A 23,440-nucleotide genomic window follows, 5' to 3' on the forward strand; every position below is an offset into this window, starting at 1 on the left:
AGGGACACTGATTTCATGTGTCCAACATTGTATTATTCTTTTTTTAATGATATGCGCGAACGCATCATTGTTCTACTGACGACCTGACGCGAGTGTTCGTGCTGTTTTTCCCAGTCCAACTTGCTGCCACCGCCATCGGCTTTTCCAGACGCGTTTCGGGGGCTGCAACCGATAACCCGCACGCACGCACGCACGCACGCACGCGTGGTCGGACTTTCGCAGAATATTTGAGGCACCTGATGTCACAGTGGACTGGAAGCTGCAGTTTTGCAATTCATCGGCTGCAAAGGGAGCAGCTGGAGTTCTCATCCGGACTGGATGAACGCTTGCATGGGCGCCGTTTGATGTGCGCTCATCGGACTATATTAATCTTTTTTGGTTTTGTGTGTGTGTGTGTGCATTTTTTTTTTCTTCCTGCGGGCAACTTTAGGACGCTTCGAGCACGCAAAAGACAAAGTGATGCTTTGAGGAGACGCCATTCAACACATTTCGTTCCTTACCTTCTTGATGCTTCTTCAGCGGGATTTTACAGACATCCAATCCAATCGATTTTCTTGAACGAAAATGATTGAAACATGCGCCCGGTTTCCCTTTCTTCATCTTCCAGCCAAAGAGGACGACAAGCAACCCAACAACAAAGGCATCTTTTATAAGTTGATTTTAGACCGTTTTGTTTAACATTTGTTTGTAACCGGAACGAGTTTGCGTCGCGTTGTCTTTTCCTCTTTGAAAAGAGGATGCAGCAATTCCACTTTTGGACTTTGAATGAAGACATTTTGCCTCCTTTTGATTTTGGGGTGACTTCCCCTCATATCACTCCAAGAAACATGTTGCATATCCTTCTGCCTCTGTCTGTGGTGTCACTTTTCAGAGGTAAGAACATTTTCAACCTTTTTTTTTTTTTTTTTTTTCCCCCCTTTTCTCCCCCCAATTGTCTTTTGCTACGCTTTGACATCTAAAATTTGCTTAAGAAACAATGAATGAATGGTAGTGAATGTGACATTTTATCTTTGCATCCCCCCCCAATGTAATGTGATGCAACATCAAATCACAGCAGATTGGCACCAGTCTGCCCCCCCCCCCCCCCCCCAAAATCTCCGGAACTAGTGTACACAACATCCATCTCCTGAATATTTCAATATTACTGCGCTTCACATGTTAGCGTTAAAGGCTTATTAGTGCAAGATGCAATCACTTTTTGGGAGGAAAACGTTACAGAGACTTCCAGGGTGGGAGACCTTCAACTGCAATGAAGTCAATGAATGAGGAGGAAAAAAAAAAGAATATTCATGTTGGAGTTTGTCCCAGTCCAGCTCTTGCTGACTTTGCAAGATCAACCGATCAATCGGTTTCAGACAGGCCGGAACCGGAAGCGGATCCGAGGCCAAATGAAGTCCTGTCGTCTGTCGTCCTGCATTTAAATATAACGTATGCATTGTTCAAAATTGTGATTATTTTTACATGTTAACAACTTTCAGTTTTTTTTTTTTTTTTACAGCAAATTGATCCAAACGGCCAACTCCTGCCCGAACGAGTCGCTGATTCGCATGTGCAAACGCTTTAACACTTATTCACCTCACCAGCCAAAAACAAAGTTCCGCTTTATTACCTTCAGATTTCAATCTGATCAGAGCCTAAGCGCATCTGACATGTCCGACGTCTGCATCCACCTCGAGAATATTTCCGTCGTCACGGTTGAAGACTTTGATTTGACGGCCGCGGTACGGTGGGGCCGACTCGGTGTTGATTAATAACGTTCGCCGTCGTCCGAGGCCTCCTCAGTAAACGCGAAGTATGATCCTAATTGGCGTGTTGTGCCCGAAAGCTGCGCGGCACCACTTCCCACGAGATGCTGATGACAATTGAGAACGTTGTCCCGGGCGCCAGAGCATCAAATCCATGCACGAAAAACGCATCAAGCAGCAATTAGGGAGGACGATCGTCCGTCTGGTTTTGTAGTTCAACTTTGACGCTTTGTTTTGAAAAAACATTGCGGTGAATGTGAGAACGTTGCACCGTAGAACGGGACTTGTCCTTTTCTGTTTTTGAAAACACTGGAATAAATCATTCATCTCTTCTATTTAATAAAAGGAGGTTCTAGTGAGACTTGGTGGTATTCCTCAGAGGAATATCCAATCTCGTGTCACTTCGTCTTATCCACGAGCTTAACCAGATCCGGAAGGGGATCAAGAAAGCATATCCGTCATTCGACATCCGTAAGTACTCGGTGCACATCCCTCGCACATCTGGACGCGGCTTATCCTTTAGGATTTTCCAGAAGACACCAGCGGTTTGTGGAGCCGCAGGGTTCTCTCCATGCAAGGTTTTTACCCCCCGGTTGCCACCTAAGTGGGCTTGTACCTCTTCCGTGGATCTACCCCGGCCTCCGTTGAGAAAACAAGATATGACAAATGATGAAGTCGTTGATGTAAAATTATGTTTGATTTGATTTGTTTGACAAAACAGTTTAACAAATTGCCAACAGAAGACAATTCTTAACGATACACAAATCTGTTGTCACTGGCCATCTTTATTGCATCCATCAGATGGGAAACGTACCAGCTCGTTGGCTTATCAAGATGTTTAAGGTTGTCGTCTTGCGTTCTACCCGTGTCGAGCATTTTTTGTTCTCGGCAAGATTGTCTTGCAGGGTGTTTTATGCACTTCGGTATGTGGCACCAGAGACTTGTGAAGGGAGGTCATGATTAGAAGAGGGAGATGTTGCATTCAGTTTGGCAGCCCAGGGGTGTTGTTTGCAGTGAATCCTCATTCAGAGAGAAAAGAATGGCAGCGGCGCCGTCGCGCCGTACTGTAAAGATGTTTGGGCTGCAGTGTGCCGTGGGATTTAGAAGAAGAAGAAGAAGAAGCCTTTAGTTGTCACACAAACGTCCAATAAGGCAGGAAGTCAGAGTGATGGGGATGTGCGGGTGCCTTGCTCTAGGGCACCGCAGCGGTCGTCGTCGTCGTCGTCGTCTCAAGAGTGACAATGCGGCTCGATGATGTCTGGAACTTGGATTTGCCAAAGCGAGCGATTGTGGACGAGCCACCGCCACCCGTGCACGTGAAATGTCCAAGTGCACGCGTCGCCTTAATGATTGGGAGCGGGTGGACACTTAGCGCAAGCTCGTGTACTGTCATTATCCTTCAAGCGGGATTGGGAAGCCGACAATGTTGCTTTGCATTCACGGAGTCCAATGAAGTTGTTTTTTTCTTCCGTCGATTCATACGTCATCATTTCAAAGTCCCATATTTGCACCAAGTCCATTCGCCCAATGGTAATTGGGTCATTATTACAGCCGTGACCTCCAATCCAATTGAATCACATTTCAAAGGGGGAGGAAATTAGGGAAATAATCGCGTGTGTTGTGGTTATTAATGTATGTCATGTTTTTTTTGTTTTTTGTTTTTTTTTTAGAGGAATGAGGGCGATTGAAATTATGGCGTGCGCACACTCATCAGGGACTAGTTGTGTCTTAAGAGAAACCCTCCCGATAAATCTGCTCATGAGGTCACAGCCCGATTCGACTTGGCACGGGAGAGGAAAAGGAAGCCGACTGCGCACAGGACCGTGCTGGAAAAAACAAAAAAAAATACAAATCATCTTGCAAGAACATTGTAATTCTCAACAGACTAATATTTGATTTAAAGTGTGCTTATGGTTGCATTTGCTTTTACTGCCCAACATTTTCACCTTTCCAGGATGCCACAAACTGCCACACGTACACGTGAATAGATTTTGCGCACTGCACTCTAGCGCGCTGCATTTATTTTCTTTATTGAATGAATTAGCCAATTAAAAGCGTTATGGCTGATGCAGTACCCCACCTTTGCACCCCAGCGTGTGCACGCTAACCTCAACTAACTTTATTTCATCGGAACTGTATTGATTGGGTGCTGCAATGTCTGTCCCGACTTGGCAAATCTTCCAAGAGGGAGTATTTCCTCTGGCTCCATCCGACTTACTCCCTCTTTAGCCTTGTGTAGTTCGCACAATGTATGACCAACCATGTGAAATATATCGCACTCCATATATTAGGTTCTGGCGCAAACTCTTTTTTTAACTTGAAGAGGCTTTTGTCCAATAGGTGCCGGGATGCGTACCCTTCTGTCCTGGTGCCATCCTTCATCAAGGTCCAATGATCTCATCAACAAACGAACCATAACTAACGGCTGGACCTGCAAAAGCCAACCTTTATGGCGCGCGTGCACGCACACAAGACAAAAAACATTCTAAATATCTGATGTGGCACATAATTTGTTGGGAACCTAAGCAAACAGGTTGCATTACTTTAAAGTGTTAAATCCGCTTCATTTCGATTATCATTTGCTTTTGCCCGATGCTACTAAGAACAATGCTGAAAAAAGACAAACATTTTATTATAAAATTATTTGGTTCCTCTTTTTTTGTGTCTTGTTTACTGCATGCGCATTTGGTAATAAAAGTCACTTCTTAACGGTGTTAAGTTATAATGCACTGGATCCTGTAGATTGCACTCGATGCCTATGGTCAGATTGCAGTCATTTTTGTTTGAAAAAAAAAACAACATTTTTCTCCTACCTAGCTAGAGAGCAAACCAAATAAAACAAATCAAACGAGACCAAAAAGTAAGTTTTTGTGATTTACAACAAAAGTAAATTGTTGTCAGGCATGACATTAACACAAAACACAAGCTGCATTTATATTCCTACTCAAACCAAAGGAATGCACTCAGTTATTTCCACTCACAGGCTGTTACGAGAACAGAAATACAAGAAATATACTAGTATAGTAGCAAACAAAATATCAGGCACAACCCTCCTGATGCAACGCAGTTTTATACCATTCAAAATAATAACCACAATAATAAACATTGTTGACTGTGGCACAAAGTCAGCGGCTGCGAGCCCCAGCTCACCCGCGACCCTAATAAGGATACGCAGTATAGAAAATGGATGGATGGATGGATGGATGATGTGGTTATATTGTGCAAGGGTCACAATGTTGTGGTGTCATTTTTCCTCTTTGCAGCAAAAAAAAAAAAAAAAAATGCATCTTCTCCTCTAATTCACTACAGAGTCTGGACTTGAGTGATGCCAGACATCTGGCTTACGAGTTTCACCATCTGAGAGAAGCGAGCACTTGGATGTGTGCAGGGCTGTCGCAGTCTATCAGAGGCACGAGAGCCAATGAAGTGACAAGTACATATTGTCAAGGCCCATTGACTTCTTTGCGGCGTGGCTGATAGCTTGTGGAGAGCATGTTAAAACACTGTTTGTGGGCCTCTTTGTTATTCAAAATGCTGCGCTAATGCAGCAGAATTTGGATTTGAAAAATACAATATAGTGCACTTTTGCTTTCCATTTCATGTTCTCGTAGTGTCTGAACAGTGTGCTTTATTATATCTAACCATCTATCCATTTTTGTTGTTTTCCTTTTTTTTAAAAAATGTATTTTAATAGTTAAAGAAACAAACCCCCCCAAAAAAAACTTGCCCATACTGTAGTCTGAAGATGAATCAATTGACCTCAATGACAATGTCAACACAATAACAAGGTTATTCTGGATAAATGGAATCAGTCATGCTCATTAGCGTAGCATACACAGGAAGTTAGCGATCCCGCCTTCCGGGTTTGGTCACGTCACGTTCTGCATACTGTGGATTAACCGGTTAACTCTCTTGGATGTAAACAAGTTGTCAATCATGAGGTCTATAAATATAATATAATATAAATATAACATCTTGCTTAATCAATGAACCTTCTATGTTGATTTTCATCACCTAAAATATGAACGCATTTGGATTGGTGTAATTGGAACGCAAGTGTATTGTATGCACGTGTCCCTAATTAGCCTCGAGACGACAACCAGTGCGACGGTAATGCCCACCTCGGACCGTCATCGCCGCAAGTTAGCCTGGCAGGAGTGGCTCGAATTGAATGAGCTGCCTTTTCACAGTCAGCGTGAATGGATTTATTGGCATGTGCAACAGCAAAATAAAGAAGTAAACACAAATAAAAACATCTAAATTCATCCATTGATTGAACCCCCAAAATAACATTTGTTCAGATTTGCTTGTATCTGTTTTTCTATTGATTATTTCAGTTGTGATAATACTGATAATGTTGGTAACTTTCTTTGTAGAGGTCATATTTGTATTGGAGATGAGGGGGCACTTTGATGTGCTGTGATGGTTACATTGTTGTTTTTTATCATCATTTTGTTTTTATTGATGAAATATTTTCTTTGGCTCATGGACTGCATCGCAATTTTAGAGGGAATTTCTCGTGCACGGTGTTGTTCGCATGCCGTGTTCAGCTCCATTTAACTTTTCATTTTTGGCATTCGAGCTTCCCAGAGTCTCGCAGGCTGAAGCACACGGAGTTGATGATGAGCGACACTTGGATTCAGATTCATAGATCATAGATAGATTCATTATTGTCAGTGTTTGAAGCATGACTCGGTGGCACTTTGGCGCTCAGTGGTGCCATCCAGGCCAGTGGGGGGGGGGGGGGGGGGCGTTGGCCAGGCCGTGCATCCGGTCACTGCTTGTTCCGACCCAATATCGTCTCATGCCGATCCCCTCCCGCTATCCCCCGAGGCTTTAATAATGCTCACAAATTGGATAGTCGCAACAAGCTGAACGGAAGTGGCACAAAGAGAAATAAAGATTGGTGACTTAAGATGAAAAAAGGAGGAAGCGTAATGAGATGAACCACGTTTTTATACACTTTGAAGACAAGTTATTAAATGAAATATAGGTTTATTCGTTGAATTTTAGTGGGCCACAGCAGGCAGGTTCAGGTTACCTCATATAGCGTACATATAGCGTGTCTTGCACACAAGGCCCTAGATTGAATATCTCCTGTCAGCCTTAAACACTGCCGGAGCACAAGGCAGATCTCGATGTGGTTCTCTCAGAGGACATGCGAACTCTTCCCACGCACGAGATACAGTAAATGGGAGTAAAGCAAGCTAAAAGTGATTCTTTGGCCCGGTGAGCTGCTCGTGATTCGCATTGGCCTTTCTTTTCAGAATGAGCGGTTTCTGCTCATTGGCAGAGACGGCAGAATCGTGGCGTGGAGGACTTGTAATCGTTAGCCACTGTGGCAACTTCTGAAATTCAGACTGGTGTAATCTACTCGTGCTCCATAATTGCACATTTCATTTAGTAAGGCTAGTTTAGCCTGGAAGAGTGAAGGACCTGAAGCGTTTTTGCCAGCTTAGACTGTCCACATGCTCGACTTCTTTAACAAATGAGATTTTCTACAGGCTTTCTGGGATTAACACAAGCATGATGTATATTGCTTTGACAGAGGGGCAACAGTGCTAAGTAGGCATGAATCTTTTTAGGAATAACCATGCCAAGGACAGAGAGCAGAGAAAAGGATAAAGGACATCTAAAATTGCTAAGCTTGTCAGTTGCTGTACTTATCTAGTCTAGTCTCGCAGATGGGAGCAAGTGGGGTTTATTTAAGAACTTCTTAATCTGACCTGTCGGGAAGCCTGGAAATATGCTCTATGCAGACATGCCGGCAATTCCAGAAACATCTAAACTGAGTTCCTGACTCTTGAGATGAGGGGAAAGCTGGTATGGGTCAGATACCAGGTAACGTGACGGTGAGCGGAACTCTTTAAAAGCCAATTGTCTTGAACCAATGCTGAGTTTTGAGTATGTATCAGCAACAGATTACTGGAAAATAGTTTGCCCTCACCTCATCATAGTACGTCCTCCCTGAATGTGTCACACAAATGACTGATGTCCGTCAGAATGAACGCATTAGTTGACATCCGAGGATAAATGTAAGACAAAAGTAGGATCCACAAACACTGATCTGTTACTCATAACCTGGTCAGTCACAAACGCAAGATAACTACGGTAATATTTCAAGGTCATGTCTATCTCTGGAGAAATTAGTTTGGCTCAGATTCTTAAATTATTATTATTATTATTTTTTTTTTAAATCAACCCTCGAAACCTTTTTGATTGCAATCTCTCAAACACGTAACTGGATTAGATTGTAAACTCAACTCCAATTGAAATAGTTCATCTTCGACCGGATTGACCTCGCCCTAATACAGTTTAAGAAACAGATTGAAAATAACGTACTTTTTTCCTGCGTAGATGATTCCGTACATCAGCTTAAACAATTTAGGAGTTATTTGGATGTGTCGCCACTTTTCCAAGATCTCGCATTTGAACCCTCAGGTGACAGGAAATTGGTTAAGACGTTAAGCTCGTTTTCATGTTTTTGCGTGTTTTCTCCAGGTACTGCGGCTTCTTCACACATTTCAAAAACATGTTTCTCAGGGTAGTTGACTAAACTGTCAATAGACGCCCTACCTGGCAACCACTCCCCACAAAAAAAAGAAAATAATAATTCAAATAGGTGAATTTGTGAATGCCGAAACGTGAATATAAAAATGAACCAGCGTTTTATTGTCAGTTATTTGTGATGACATGAATGCTAAATGCTGATGAACACATGATTCCATTTGCCATATTCCTTCTCCAAACAGTAAAATGCTGTGGAAATGTAAATTTTGATCTCGCTCAATGTTTCTCATACTCAACAAAAATATAAACGCAACACTTTTGTTTTTGCTCCCATTTTGCACGAGTTGGACTCCAAGATCTAAAATTCTTTTCAACATACGCAAAAGACCATTTCCCTCAAATATTGTTCCCAAATCCGTCTAAATCTGTGTTAGTAAGCATTTGTCCTTTGTCAAGTTAATCCATCCCACCTCACAGGTGTGGCATATCAAGATGCTGATGAGACATCATGATTATTGCACAGGTGTGCCACAGGCTGGCCACAATAAAAGGCCAGTCTGAAAAGTGACGTTTTATCACACAGCACACTTCTGAGGGAGCGTGCAATTGGCGTGCTGACTGCAGGAATGTCCACCAGAGCTGTTGCCCCTCAATCGAATGTTCATTTCTCTACCGGAAGCCGTCTCCAAAGGCGTTCCAGACAATTTCGCCGTGCTTCCGACCGGCCTCACAAGCGCAGACCACGTGTAACCACACCAGCCCAGGCATGTTCACCACCGAGCTCGTCTGACACCAGCTGCGGCAACAATTGGTTGGCATTAACCACAGAATTTCTGACTGCAGTTCGTCGTCGTAACAGACTTGAGTTCCTGCCAATATGCAGCAACTTCGCACAGCCACTGAAGAGGAGTGGAGCAACATTCCGCAGGCCACGATCAAGTCTATGTGAAGGAGTTGTGTTGCACTGCATGAGGCAAATGGTGGTCACACCAGATACTGGCTGTTTTTCTGACCTCCCAGACCCCCACAACAAAGAGAAACTGCTCATTTCAGAGTGGCCTTTTACTGTGGCCGGCCTGTGCAATCATCATGCCGTCCAATCAGCATCTTGATATATGCCCCATCTGTGAGGTGGGATGGATTCTCGACAAAGGAGAAATGCTCACTAACCCAGATTTAGACAGCTTTGTGAACAATATTTGAGGAAAATGGCCTTTTGTTTTAGATCTTTGAGTCCAGCTCACGAAAAATGGCAGCGAAAACAAGAGTTGCATTTCTATTTGTGTTTGGTGTAAATTACATTAATGATGGCAACTACAAAATGATTTATTAACTCGAGATACATCTTCAGAAGTTCATTGAGATAAATACTTCAGATTTTCTTTATTTACTGCAGCAATGATATCCACTTGCTTGTCAGTCTTTAAATTGATGTATGTCATTTAATTGCTTGCTCAGCCAAATGTTTATGCGCTCGTTGCTGTATCACGCAGTACACTTTTAGCTTCTCGCACAGTGAAGAGTACTTTAATATACGTTCATTTACAGTCTGGGCCACCCAAACGGCACCAGATTTGTTTGCTGCCATGAGTTTACAGATTATTAGTGTAGTGAAATTCAATAAAATAACGATAGTAACAAGGAAGACATGGAGGATGCTACATTTTCTAAATGCCGTCGCAGTAATAAAAAAAAAAAAAAAAAAAAAAAAAAAAGAGATCGGCATCTTCCTGTGCAAACTGTAGGCATACAGTTTTTGGCAGTGCAGTTTGTGCAACTGCATTTTCTTAGCACAATTTCCAATCCTCTGTCGAATTTATAAAGCAGCTGTGTCAAAGCTATACAGAGAGACATATTTTACACCGGGAACTACTTTAACCTGGGATGAATGACTCCACTGGCGCAATAAAATGACGATAAGGGATAAACGATAACATGCTGTCACGCCGTAATATTGACCGTTTCCCCAAAGCAAAGAAATGATTGAGTGTGTGCAATATTGGGAGACGTAGCTCAGAAGGCTGGCACTTTGTGCTTGTCAGAGAGAAAACAAGATTACTGCACAGCACATGGACTTGAACTGTTTTTCCTCCAAAATGTATATTCCAATGGTATATCTTCTTCAACTGCGGATTTGCATATAATAGAGCAATGAGCGATGGTCTGGCGGAGAGTACTTTTCAAAGAAAACCTCCGAGCCTGAAGTGTTTTATCTCCACGATAAGACTAAGTTGGGTGCATTAGCCACGAGGGATAATTGAATACGGGTAGCTTTCACCCCCGTGTCTTATTTGCACAGCAAGAGATTCACTAGGACGCATCGTAGTATTGATAAAGCATCTTGTTTTTCAACCTCACGTTAGCGTTTCCTGGAAAAAATTGTGTTGTAGTAGCTTTAGGCCTGCTGAGAATTAACTCGGAGGGAGGGTTTCTATTCTTCCTGCAGAGTAGCATGAAATGATCATCATCATCATCATCATCAGCATCATTATCCATTCCCATGAGAGTTCCCCCCCCCCCACCCCATTAAAAAGCTTTTCTTTTCTGGAGATTCCTACGAACGAATTAAGCTGGATAGCAAGCCGTCAATCACAGAATGAAAGTTCCTCTTGGCAGCTGGACCGGAAGAAAGTGAAACTAGTTGTGTCCCGCAGTGCGGGCCGGAGATGTTTTCATTTGCCACTGTTGTGTGAAACCTCCCCACTTTTCTCTCTGATTTAATCTCAATAAGAAGCACTTATCTCTCTTTGCATCTTTCATCAATAGGAATAGAATACTTATTTTGGAAGTTAGTATCTGCTGTCAAATGCTTTGCTGTGGCATTATTCTGTGCAAACAACAAATAGACAATACAAAATAACAAGATCACAGAGATTGTGGAAGGTTTACACAAGAATTCAATGACAGGACAGCTTTGACGAAAGACCTTCATAACCAAAAGAAAGTTTTTTTTCCCATACCCTCAGATTTGTCGAAATGTGTTAAAGGGGCACGGCGCGACTCGCGAGCACGGCGGCCTCACAGTTCACAGGTCGTGGGTTCGAATCCAGGCTCCGGCCTTGCTACGTGGAGCTTGCACGTTCTTGTGCTTGCGAGGGTTTTCTCCAGGTATTCTGGTTCACCCCCCCACCCCACATTCCAAAAACATGCACGCTAGGTTAATTGAAGACTAAATTGTCCGTAGGTGTGAATGAGAGTCTAAATGATTGTTTGTCTATATGTGCCCCATGTTGCCATTACCAGAAGTTTGTTGTCTGCATCAGCAGCTCTGATTTGGCACAGTTTCAACACCAAAATAATGTTGATTTTTACGTGACATACTGACCTAAAGTGATGTAATGCTCCCCTATAAACCCATTTATTTAGTAATTGTCGAATATTCTTGAACCCGAGTAGGAATTGTGTCCGCATGCTCCCGTATCGCAGCTCTCTCAATGTTAAAGTTCACTCACAAAGAGGCCAGATGACGTCTTGCAAATGCCACTATTCATCACGATGATCCAAAGATCGTCAACGACCGCGCCGGGGGACGTCGAGATGAATTCCGGGGCACACTTTAGGTTTTAGAGTCTGATCTATCTGCAGGAACACTGACGGGTACACAGATATTTGCTTGTCTCAAGCACGCAGGCCGAATACATTCAGCACCTTTGGCCCACAGCCATGTGCACAGGATGGCTCAAAGGATGCGTTGTTCGCAGGACGCTCTGGGCTTTTGCCGTCCGCTGTTGCGATAACGCCGTTCCAGACACATCACAGCACCTGGAGAAAAGCCTTAATGACACCCCCACTGACCAGCGCAGCCACGGACAGTGATGCAATTTCCCGGTTCCTCTTCATTCCTCCAGCTCCCTCCAAATAGGCCAGTGGCTCCGCGTTGCAGTATTTACCCTTCAGTGGTCGATACGCTTTAATCCCCGAGATGACGCTTTCTCTCATGAACTCAAAATAGCTCTTCCTCCTCCCATGAGAAGGCAAAGACCCATTACTCTTTATTAGCTCTTAGAATCTTAAATGTGGCCATCCATTAGGGGAAAGGCAACAAACATCCCCTCTAGTTTCCTTCGTAGCCTGCCAAGACCCACGCGCACACGCACACACAGCTGAACGTTAATCAGGGGCAATAAGTGCACATTTAATTGTGCTCTTGTCAGAGATTAGGAAGCACGTTCTCCTTTCAAAACTCCTCATTATGGTGTTACCTTCCCCCTCGATACCTTGTACTTATCAGCCAGGCGGACTCCACAGACTTCTATTTGCCTGAATGATTCTTTTTGTATGGAGGCTGGCAAGGAGTAATACCATACTGTGTCGTGTATTGATTTTTTCCCACTCCTCTTTCCTTGAATTTCTCAGCTACTCAAAAGCATAAATCATGCCCAAATGATACCTGAAGGAAATACTGTATTTATTATTCTTGACGCACAGTCAGAAATTCAATAGCCCTTATTAATTGAACATGGTGCGAAATATGATGCAGGTGATTCAATGGGACGAGAGAACTTTCCCTCATCAGTCATGTTTAAGACTGTCGACTTTGGCTGTCATGACAACTGGAGTGTAATTGTTTGTTCAGTAAATTACATTTAGACAATCGAGGGGGAAAAAAACAAGTTGACTTTTGATGATCATTGAAAAGTGAAGAAAATTTAGTAAATGGTATAAACATATGTGGTGTTTTCTCGATACACCTTAAAGTGATCACATTTACAAAACTTTCCGAGCCTTTCCTCTTGGAAGTCTTGACATGTTTGATGGAGCGGAAACTGACCAGCCAGCCCACGCGGACAGCAATATTATTTTCCAAGTGGGAAGGAGGAACATGGCCCTTCTTTCCCTGGCGTCCTCTATAGTTGGATGTTGACTTACTTTGCTTTTTGCTCTACTGGTCCCGTTTCAGCTCTACATATCGCCATGTAGTTCCCAAGAGCTGGCCTAAGTAAGTCTAGCTGATGCTTCAGGGTCTGACGTGAAACCCGTTTGAGCGGAGGCCCTACGAGCCTCTCAGAATCGTTACTGGCCCTGTGTATTCATGATATAATATGCAAAGTTTCAATGATTAAGTTTAGATTAACCATACATAGACATCGACTGATTCATAACTCTTTCATACGAATCGGGTTTTCGAAAAGCCCCTCTTTGACTAGGTTCGAGTGACAAATAATTGATTTTTAATTTTTTTTATTTCAGTTTTGAAATTTATTTTGGCACTATCTGTATTCCAATATACAATAAAGTAGTACGTTTTATTCACAGACTGACACATTACAAGAAATATCAGGTTTAGTGATATTTTTAGCATGTTAGTCAAGTAGATGTACAAGTCAACCAAAAAAAAAAAAAAAAAAAAAAAGATTTATAGTGAAATTATAACATGGGATCTTGCATGGATAATTTTACTTGCTGCAGCAGCCTCGACAGTGGAAGTCATTAGCATTAAAAAAAAAAATAAATAAAATAAATCGAGGGTGTAATCCTATTGTGGTTGAAGATCGAGGATTGTTAACCTGATATGCGCCCACAAAAAACGTGCACAGCGTGGTAAAATGGCTCGACTGAAGTGAGAAGTGGCTAAAAGAGTAAAACACATTTGGGATGTAGGGCTGGGAGAGATATGGCCTCAAATTCATATCAGGGTATAAACTGAATCCCTTCACGTTATTGGCATTTAGCGCAAAACAATTTTATACTGGGAGTATTTCTGAATGTGTTTTATGGTCCTTTAGCAAATCAAGTACATTTAAAGTCAAAATCAAAGCAGCACTCTATTGTGCAAACTAACAAATAACATTGCTGAAATAACTATTTAACAGACTACATAATATACTTTTATTTAACCTTATAGGCCCCGCCTCTGGGCAGACGTATGCGATAGTGTGTTACTTTTCCTGTGTGTAGCTGTGTATTATTTTAGCTCCAGACGTATGCATTGGCCTACTAATTGGCTGTTCATAGTCGGTGACTCTCTGCTATAACCAGCCAGACTTCAGTGAAGAGGAGTGCAACACCCGAGCGACTACATTTAACGATAGTTTAGCGGTTAGCATGGCTTCTCCGTCTTCTCTTGTTAATTACTACTGGTCTTCCGTACGTGATAACGGAAATTGTCCGAAGTGTACACTCGCTCATTTGCTGGCACGGAGGCGATTATTCGTGACTTAGAGGAACACAGTGTTTAGCCACGCTAGCTCGTCAGCTCGAGGAGCCGCCCGAACTGTCGTGCTTGAATCCGTTTTATGCCATCCGATGACATCAGCAGCAAACGTTATCGCAATTGGTTGGTACAGTCCAAATCTATACCTTCGGTCAAATTCCTAATGTCTACCAAAACCAACCAAAATAAATAAATCTATATATGTATATACCGTGCACCCCCATTTCTTTATGAAATTTGTACTGGCCAGGCTCTGTAAGGTACGCAAGTGGTCCGACACAGTGACGTACGTAGTTAGTGTCTCTGGGCCATCGGCTACCGTTAATGTCGAAGCTTGGTAGCTACCGCTCATCTGAGACCTCAAACCTTTTTTGCTGGCTTCATGCATTTTCCTTTCCAATGGCTGAGGTTGAAGCACTTTGGCTGGCGTCAGGATTCTCTCCGACAACTAGTTGCGGTTTGTTTTGTCCCAAGCAGGACCCGAAGAGTGACCCTCCGGTTCTAAAGTCCTATTGGACGAGCGACTGCTGCCCGCTGGGGACAATTTTTTTAGAATTAGACCTGATCTTGGTATGATAAAATTTCAGCTCAAAAATCAATTCATTTGGCTCACATAGGATGAATCACTTCAATTTCTAACAGCGTCTAGCCCATAATATGGGGAACTTGGAAGTCTTTTGAACCGCTCCAAGGCAATCTGTGGGATGGTGCTGTGCACAGACAAGTAACTGCTAAATTGTTTGCGCTCATGTATGGAATATACAATGTTCTCATGATGCACCACCAAAATTTAGCGAGGCAATCCTTTTCAATGTGGTCAGAAAATATGGTTTTATAAAAACTGTAGCGTGGGGGAGGGAGTCCTTTCATATTAACAAAGAGAATGGAATGATCAGATGCTAACATTTGATTTTTTTTCTGGCTCAGCATTATGAAATGAAATTCCATAAGAGGTTAATTTAATTATGCATGCTGTGGATTACAATTTGTATGCTGAATAAGATATTTTCTCTTTTGTCTCGATTTCTATTCCCCTATATTGCTATTATTTCACCCCTTCTTTTTTTTAAGCAAAATGACTAGCAAATGTGATATAATTAATAACCGTTTCCCCAACTATTGCCATTAATATTACACTTTGAATTTATTGCCTTCAAAATTATCATACCGAGTTTCTCTTATATTAGATTTTTATTATTCAATTATATATCTATAAAATATTTATTATTTTTCATCCTTTGTAGCACTTTTTGGATAAGTTGTTGAACAGCGATAGCATGAAACTATCATTGTAGTTACAAGATAACAACAACACACAGATATTGTGTTTGCAAAGTGCTCTGTTATTGAGATTTTTATTCTTCAGTTGCCATCCCAAAGCACCGACGGACCTACTATATTCATTTGAGGTCATTGGATATTTTCAACGACTATTATTTTCTAGTAGCGGCAGCAGTCTCCCTGTCATTTGTCGGGTCTTTTCCGAAACAAGGTTTGCTTATGCTGATATGAGGTGAAATGGCTTCCAATCGCTCTGTGACTTGTGTACTACATGCTGCGCTATACACAGAAATGACTGCATTTATACCTCCATTTAGGGTCCTGAATCGATTTTGATTTTGTGTGTGTGTGTGTAAAAATGAAGGATGAATAACAAGGTTTAGCGCAGACCTGACCACTTTGTGTTTATTGATTTCAAATGGTGCCAAATATAGTACAGCAATGTCATTCTAACTTATTATACACTTGAATTGATTGCGCTTTTTCTTATAATGCATATAGAACGCAATAGGTAGGCTCAGCAGTTTGACCAAAGTAGTACATTCTTGAATAAGCTCCACACACATTTCTTCAAAAACTCCTCTATTTACTACTGTGCTGAAATTTGAAGTAGTTTGGAGGGTGATTCATCTTGTCTGGATCATTTTTTTCCCCTTGCCGGTGTCATTATTATCAGTGTATTATCACAGTGGCCCTGCAGAACTTCAAAAAACGGTCCGCCCCTCGCAGAATTTCATTACTGTTGCGGTAATGATTTTTTGATCGCATGCTGAAAAGTGGAGATTCTGGTTACCGTAGATTTAATGCTTTCAAAAAGGTAATTTGATTTGATTTTTATTTAAAAATAAAACCTCACTGTCATTAGCGGTTGCTGCACAATGCTCCAGAAATTAATGTTCCATAATAGACCTCAGGTAGGCACATCATTCCTCTACGCTGAAAGCCAATACCTGCTGTTTTGTTTACTTAACGTGTGCGCACACAAGGAGATATCTGCTGTGGAGACAATCAATTGCAGCAAAGGTAGCGAGGTCTCGATTCCAGGGGCCTTTTGCTTCGCTTTGACTTGAATTGAAGGCTGTGACGTAAGTGTAGCGATGTTGTTACCCTGGGACGCTGAGACCAGTCTTTGTTCCTGTCCGGGTTTGCACTCGCTGCACATTTGTTAGCGATGTAACGTAACGCCTACAACGATGCTTCTAGTGAACAAACACCTCCAACCTGCCGCTTGCTTATTACTCTGTTGCGCCAATCTCATTTTCCCACAAAGCCAGTCTGGATCTGAAGCAATCAGGTGATGCTGCAAGTCGGAACATCACTGCATCTGGGTTTAAGGGCAATGGCTGCATTTTGTCACAGCATACAATTACAGCAGTGATCAGTGGAAATACATCACGTGCTAGATAGTGAGAGTGCGCCGCAAGAGTATAATCGCGGAGCAAATTGGCCAAAATCAATTTGACCTTTTCTGACGTACCATGTACAGCTCCTCAACCAGGAGGTCGTGGCATCATCTTTTTTAACCGCAGAAAATATTGGACTTTTCTTTTCACGAAGAAGTCAATATATAACTTGGATTGACCTTTCGTGTCAATAGAGATTTTTATTTTTTTTTTTGTTCTTTAAACTTTTTTCAGGAAAGTAAATCATTGTTTTGGTGTTGAACACAAATACGTACACTTTATATGTACATTCTCTAAGTTACTTTAAGGATTAAACACGGCTGTAGCACATTTGAAAGACTTTTTAGAAGCCTCTCTCTGTTCACGGCGGCGCAGGAGTAAGTGAAAATCTTCGCGGCTGATGCAGTCGGCGCTCTTTCGGTTCTGGCACTCCGGTAGTCACCAAACTCAAAGTGTTTGAAATCAATACAGTAAAAATACATTGTTTCAATTTTTGTCCAAGAATGGTTCAACTTTACTTGAAGATATGTTAACAAGATGGAACATGAAGAGATTATGTTGCATATACTTGCTGCAATTTAGTACATCCAAATACCTGCCGTTTCCTGTTTTTTGAGTATGCGTCATTAAACCTTTACCGAGACCCGCGGCAAGCTAAAAATGTCATAAAAAAAAAAAAAAAAAAAGAATCAAGAAGAGTTTTGCATCATCTCCATCCGCAACATGCCGTCGCTCATAGCGAGCTTAGCACAGCTTCGACTCAACTTCTCTCTTCTTTCCTGCAGTGGCCGACAGCCGAGCGGTAGAGGGATTGCAAAGATATACTTCGATCCCCACGTACCTTCCCGTCACCTACCAGCTGCTCAACACTGACTTGGCATTCTTCCTAAAGGAAAGCAATCAAGACTTCATGAGGAACTCTAGTCTAATGTCGCGCACTGAGTCTTTCTTCATCTACCAGGCCAGGAGTTTGCCCTCAGTCAATTCCAGCTATGGGCCCCTCTCTGTGGAGCAGACAATCCCCTTAGAACTCCTCCAGAGTCCGGGCGCCTTTCCTGCCTCTTCACTTTTTACGGTGAATTGGAAGGTTCAGACTTTTATCATGAATACCAAGATTCACCTGGCCAAGCCCAAAGTTCAGGTTCTATTTTACATTGCAGGCAGGGACTGGGATGACTACAGTGCCATCAACAAGCTTCCCTGTGTGCACATGTTTGCCTTTCACGAGACCCAAGAGGTGCACGGCAGCTGCCAGCTGCAGGGGGATTTGGGGCTTTGCGTGGCTGAGCTGGAGCCTTTGGCCAGCTGGTTCAGCCCCCCGAGTGTGGTGCCGGGACGCCAGAGGAACCTGGAAGTATCTGAGGGCACCCCAGTGGAGCTCTACTACATCCTGCAATCCACAGAGGGAGGCGAGTGCCATTCCGAGGAGGCCAAGAAGGAAAACTTCCTCCGCTCGAGCCGGGAAGGGCTTTTGGCTTCCTATACTTCCACGCCTCTAAGAAGGATCGGCGGTGTGAGACTCTACCAGAATCCCAGTCCACTCCAACTGGCTGAACACAGACTGGATCATAACTTCATGGTTTTGGTGCCCGCCACACCAGTGAGTCAGAGAGAAACTGTCTCAGCCTACGTCACCGTGTCAGCCTCTTCTTCTGTGGAGATGTTCACTCTCAGGTAAGGATGAACCTTTTTGGGATTATGAAGTAGCTTACGTCCTCATTTTTCCAATTGTATGACACAGGCGTGTGTTACATTTAGGTGTGTTGTACGTCACAAATGATTAGACAAGCTGATGACGCCTTCGTTTTCTCAGCGGGTGTTTTTTTTTTTTTTTTCTTAGCTCAGCTCATGAATGGTGCCTGCAAAGAAAGGTTATTATTATTCTACCCTCATGAAATAAGGAATGTGGGTGACAAGGAAGCCGCCTGACAAAATTAAGTAAAAAAACAAATAACAGAACTGTCTGATTGGCCATTCAGAAGACAAGCAAGAAATTCATTTATTTATGATGTAAATGTATTGTAATAGATCAAACATAGAATCTTCACATAGTTACACTAAACATCCTTTTAGACTTGTAGTCAGTTTTTATTGCATCTCTAAATATTAGCATAAATTGCTTTAATCGCTTTTGATTGTGGGGATCAAAACTGACTATAATGTTTGTAAATGTTTTTGTTTTTTTTAAGACAGTTGGAGCTCATTAGATTGTGCCAGTGTACTTAATGTGCAAGCATGCAAGTTTAGTTGTCAATGTTCTCTCTGCAACTCGCACATAACCAAGTGGTGGTGTTGCTTCTTATCGTTTCAATTAAATGCTAACTCCGTAGTGAAATAGAAGGTTGCCGGGTTACGTCCTGGATACGGCTTCATGGGGGTAATTGCAGTGCACAGCGAAGTCAGAATTATCCGGATAATTAACGTGATGGAAATGAGGATGTCATTAATTAAAATACATGTCCATTAGTGTAATGACTGAAGCTGATTTTTATCACACTCGTTTAGAACATTTATAACCCAGGGGAGACACTGCTGTGAGGGGTCAAGCCAATTTGTTACTCCACATTCAGATAAACAAGCTGAGGCTTTTTGCTGTGGTTGGTAAAGTAAAAAGCAGACTTTCAATACGTTTTGTGTATTCTCATTTTGTGTTGCCAAGGAAGATTTCTCGACTTAAAGAGAGGAAACATTGCTTTTGGCTGAGAATTTAAGCAGGTGAAAACACAAAAGCATCTGAACTGAGAGAGTTTGATTTGCAAGATACTAAGTTGCCAGACATCGCTTGCTTCATGTAATTACCAACGTTTTCTTTTCTTTTTAAATGATGCCTCATAAAACTTTTCCCTTTTCAAAAAGGTTAACTGTAAGAGGATGTGAATGATTTATTCCATGAGTCAAATAAGCAGACTGGCCACAGAGGGAATCCCTGTGGTGTTTTTATTTGGCAGCACACAACCTAGCGGGCACAGGTTGGCCATCTGAGAGTGACAGATATGCAAAGGCCTGTGCGGGCTAAGGTGATAAGGCTGTCCTTGTATATGTGTTCGTTGGAAAATGTAATCACCAGAGCGCGGAGGCTTTAAACTCCGCATTCACGACATCATTATCGCCTGTGTACTACACAGCTCGGTGACAGCCATTGTTAGGCGGGCAGCTCTGGATTGCTGGAGCCAATCAGTCAGACCTTCTGCTCCTCTCAAAATCTTCCTTTGATCATAAGTTCGACACATTATTCAACAAATCAAAAGGCCAAAACCTTCTTGTTTCCCATTAGTGTGCTTAAATAAATCAAAGCATGACTGACTAGAATACAGTCAAACCTAAATTGCACAAACATTTGCCTTTAAGTTTCCCCAAACTTTTGGACATTCAGGTATCATAACCTGTCAAAGTATTGTATACTTTGCTTGTTGTGTTTTTCGAGACTTTTTTTTTTTTTTTTTTTTTTTTAATGAAAGAAGGATCAGTTTTGTTTTTTTGTTTTTACAAAGAGTATTAAGAGTAGTAGAAGAAACGTGACGTTAGCAGGCTCACATTCAAAAGCAAAAAAAGGCTCTGACGGTGTAATGTAGTCAGTCGTGCAGTCTGAAAACCTCACCCACGTTCTCACAGTGCCACCTGGGCAATAACTTTCCTCTTCATTTCTCAAGTTATGCAGAAAAAGCCCAATGTGCTGATATACGCTGCTGTATAATAACATTTGCAGAAATTTCACATATTTTCTGTTGCTTCAAATCTTTACAGATTCCCAGCACGCTGGCTTGCTGCTCTTTACTTTCCCCTGACGTGGCAAACCACATTTAATTTGATTTGATGTGGCTTTGTCTTTCCAAAATGTTGGACTGAGACTGTATTTTGGTGTACTTGCCACTTTTTATTGCAAACTTGAGTCATCCTCAGTGCATTTCCATTACATGTCCCATCCTCTTACATGCATGCCATCCACAGGAGAGAAGTGATATCATCCAGGAGAGTAAGGTTGTCCACTTAAAAGCAGATTACATAACACATTTTCTATCTTTAAACATGTATTATGGCATTAAAGCTGAGGTCCAGTGAATGGGTCTAAATGGAGGGGATTAATGGCCCTGTTTTAGGCAGGTTTAATCTTCACTATGTTGTTAAAATCATTTTTAATTTGTTGATGCAAGAATGCTGATCAGCATTTGCCCTTGAGCCTCAGCGAGCCACTGAATCCAAATATTTCCATGGTTGTGAAAATCCAAAATTGTATTTCCTATGAGAAACTACGTGAGACGCATCAGGTGTCATCCCAAAATAACACTAATAATAATTTAAAATATATATATTTGCATTCAGTTTATTCTGCTGTTGATTGTTTTGCAATGCTTTCAATGTAGTCTCCCAAAGACCACTTTCTGATTAGACTAATTAGAGTACACTAATTATTCTTTGTATAAAGCATATGCATAATAGTTCAAATAATTTGAGCGCAATGACAAGTACTGTATAATTTATATTGATGTAAAACGCATTTGGGCACATGAGCATATATTTTTCTGACACAATGAATCTCCGCCGATGGCTGATTAATAGCAGACTCCCCAAAATGTTGCAAGTTAGTTGTATGTAGCAATAGCAACTCTATCTAGTTTGGCAAGGTAACTTAAGTTGAGTAGCCACCCGTTACCAGTTGATCAGCTGTTAACTTAACCAACACTGCCAAAAGTGATTCAGACCATCACTTTGGCAAGTTTAACACAGACGTTTTCAAAATGCACGATATGTCTCCTTTAAATGAATATGGAAGGCAATTGAGATTTTTGTGAGGCCCTCAACAACCATTTCTCAGTATGTTTCTCACGTGGGCCCCCTGGTATAATTAATTGCCAAGCCGTTCTCAAGCCAAATTTTCACGAAAGGATTTTCATCGGGGCTTGCTCTCTAAACCCTGCGAATAGCGAGGGTTCACTGTACTCAATTTTATATACAGTAAGACAGCGTTTTCATTGTGAGTGAATTTTTCACACACCTAACTTTTGAAAAAAAGGCAAGAATAAATAATGAACTATTTGTACACGGTGCATTTTTGTGTGCAACCCATTTAGCTTGCAATCCCTGCTTAAAAGCTTGAAGATAAAAAGCAGTGCCAAAACAAGGTATTCTATCATCAGCGGGTTAAAACGTCTTCAATGAGTAAACACAATTTTGCACAGCAGCAGATTCTGCACAGATGCAAGAAACTGAAATGGAGGAAAACACACTGAAAAAGCGCTTTGGACATGGAGGCCAATAAATACTGCAAGTAATGTAAAAGTCATTATCATAATTAGGTTTTTTTTCTAGCATTGCTGTGCGAGCAGTTTAGATGTAGAATGCTATTGATAATTAATTATGATTTCTTTGTGTTAGGCATTTCATATGCAAATGAAATGCAAGGAAGGAAATTGTATTAAACTACGTTTCCCCTTGTAGTCCCGAGTGGCATGTTGAGAGGAAAAAAAAAAAAAAGGAAAAAGGAAATTCCTCTGTCTTGTTTGTACATTGCTGTCAAACATTGCCAATTTGTTGCTTGTACATCACCCTATTGTAGCAAAGGATCACACATTGAGCTTAAGGTAAAGATGAGAGATCTGCGGAACAAAAAAAGTGTGTTCCACAAGACAAGGAAAATACTGTGAGGCATGTTCCAACTCGGGGACGTCTGTTAATGGAAGACTATTACACTCTGGGCCTCCCCAATAGCGGGATAAATCTGTTTGCGTGAGCAATCCAGTTTTCGCCCTTCTTTACACGTGGAAACCTTATATATCAGGCCCGATGTCCAAAATTAAGATAACGTGGCGTCCCTCAGGAATCTATTCTGTGGCCCACTGTTTTTAATCTGCCTTAATGACCAACAGATACAGTGTCTAGCTGCAGTGGCTGATGCCATCTAACTTAATACATCCCACAGATAAATACCCAAAGACTGGATCCAGATAGCCACAGTTAGTATAGAAACTATTATTTGATTTTGGGGGGGAAACCAGAGTACTTGAACAGATAGAACATGGAGCTGAATCAGATTTCATCCATGAAACTTGTTGCTTCTCAACCTGTTGGTTTTGAAGAATTAACCTCCCGAGTTTATGGTTTTGGCATCACAATCAGAAATTGTAAAAACAAAAGAAATTATATAATCTTACTGTGCGCAAACTACCGTACTGTATGCAAGTATTGTATACCAATTTCCTTTAGAATTTTAGGTTGGCCCGACTTATCCTCCTCATTAACCATAATTGGACATTAGACTGAAGAAGAGCAATGGAAGCACTTAGCTGAAAGCCCATGGTTTCGGGGCACAGTCTTTGTACTTGTGTCTGAAATAAATGTAGTCTTGCGGG

The 23,440-nt window shown here is 41.8% G+C and overlaps 1 protein-coding gene across 2 annotated transcripts in view; it reads left to right on the forward strand.

Moving 5' to 3' along the window:
- si:dkeyp-14d3.1 (transmembrane protein 132C) overlaps window positions 1-23,440 on the forward strand; it is a 115,281-nt gene continuing 91,841 nt past the window's right edge. Inside the window, exons 1-2 of one of the 2 annotated variants that reach the window (XM_061768748.1) lie at window positions 1-873; window positions 17,879-18,767. In XM_061768748.1, the coding sequence (XP_061624732.1) occupies window positions 738-873; window positions 17,879-18,767 (1,025 nt within the window). In that variant the 5' untranslated portion in view covers window positions 1-737. The remainder of the gene's footprint in view (window positions 874-17,878; window positions 18,768-23,440) is intronic. The other variant, XM_061768747.1, reaches the window with a different exon arrangement.

Source organism: Phyllopteryx taeniolatus, chromosome 3 (genome assembly GCF_024500385.1).
Source record: "Phyllopteryx taeniolatus isolate TA_2022b chromosome 3, UOR_Ptae_1.2, whole genome shotgun sequence".
Taxonomy (NCBI): Eukaryota; Metazoa; Chordata; class Actinopteri; order Syngnathiformes; family Syngnathidae; genus Phyllopteryx; species Phyllopteryx taeniolatus.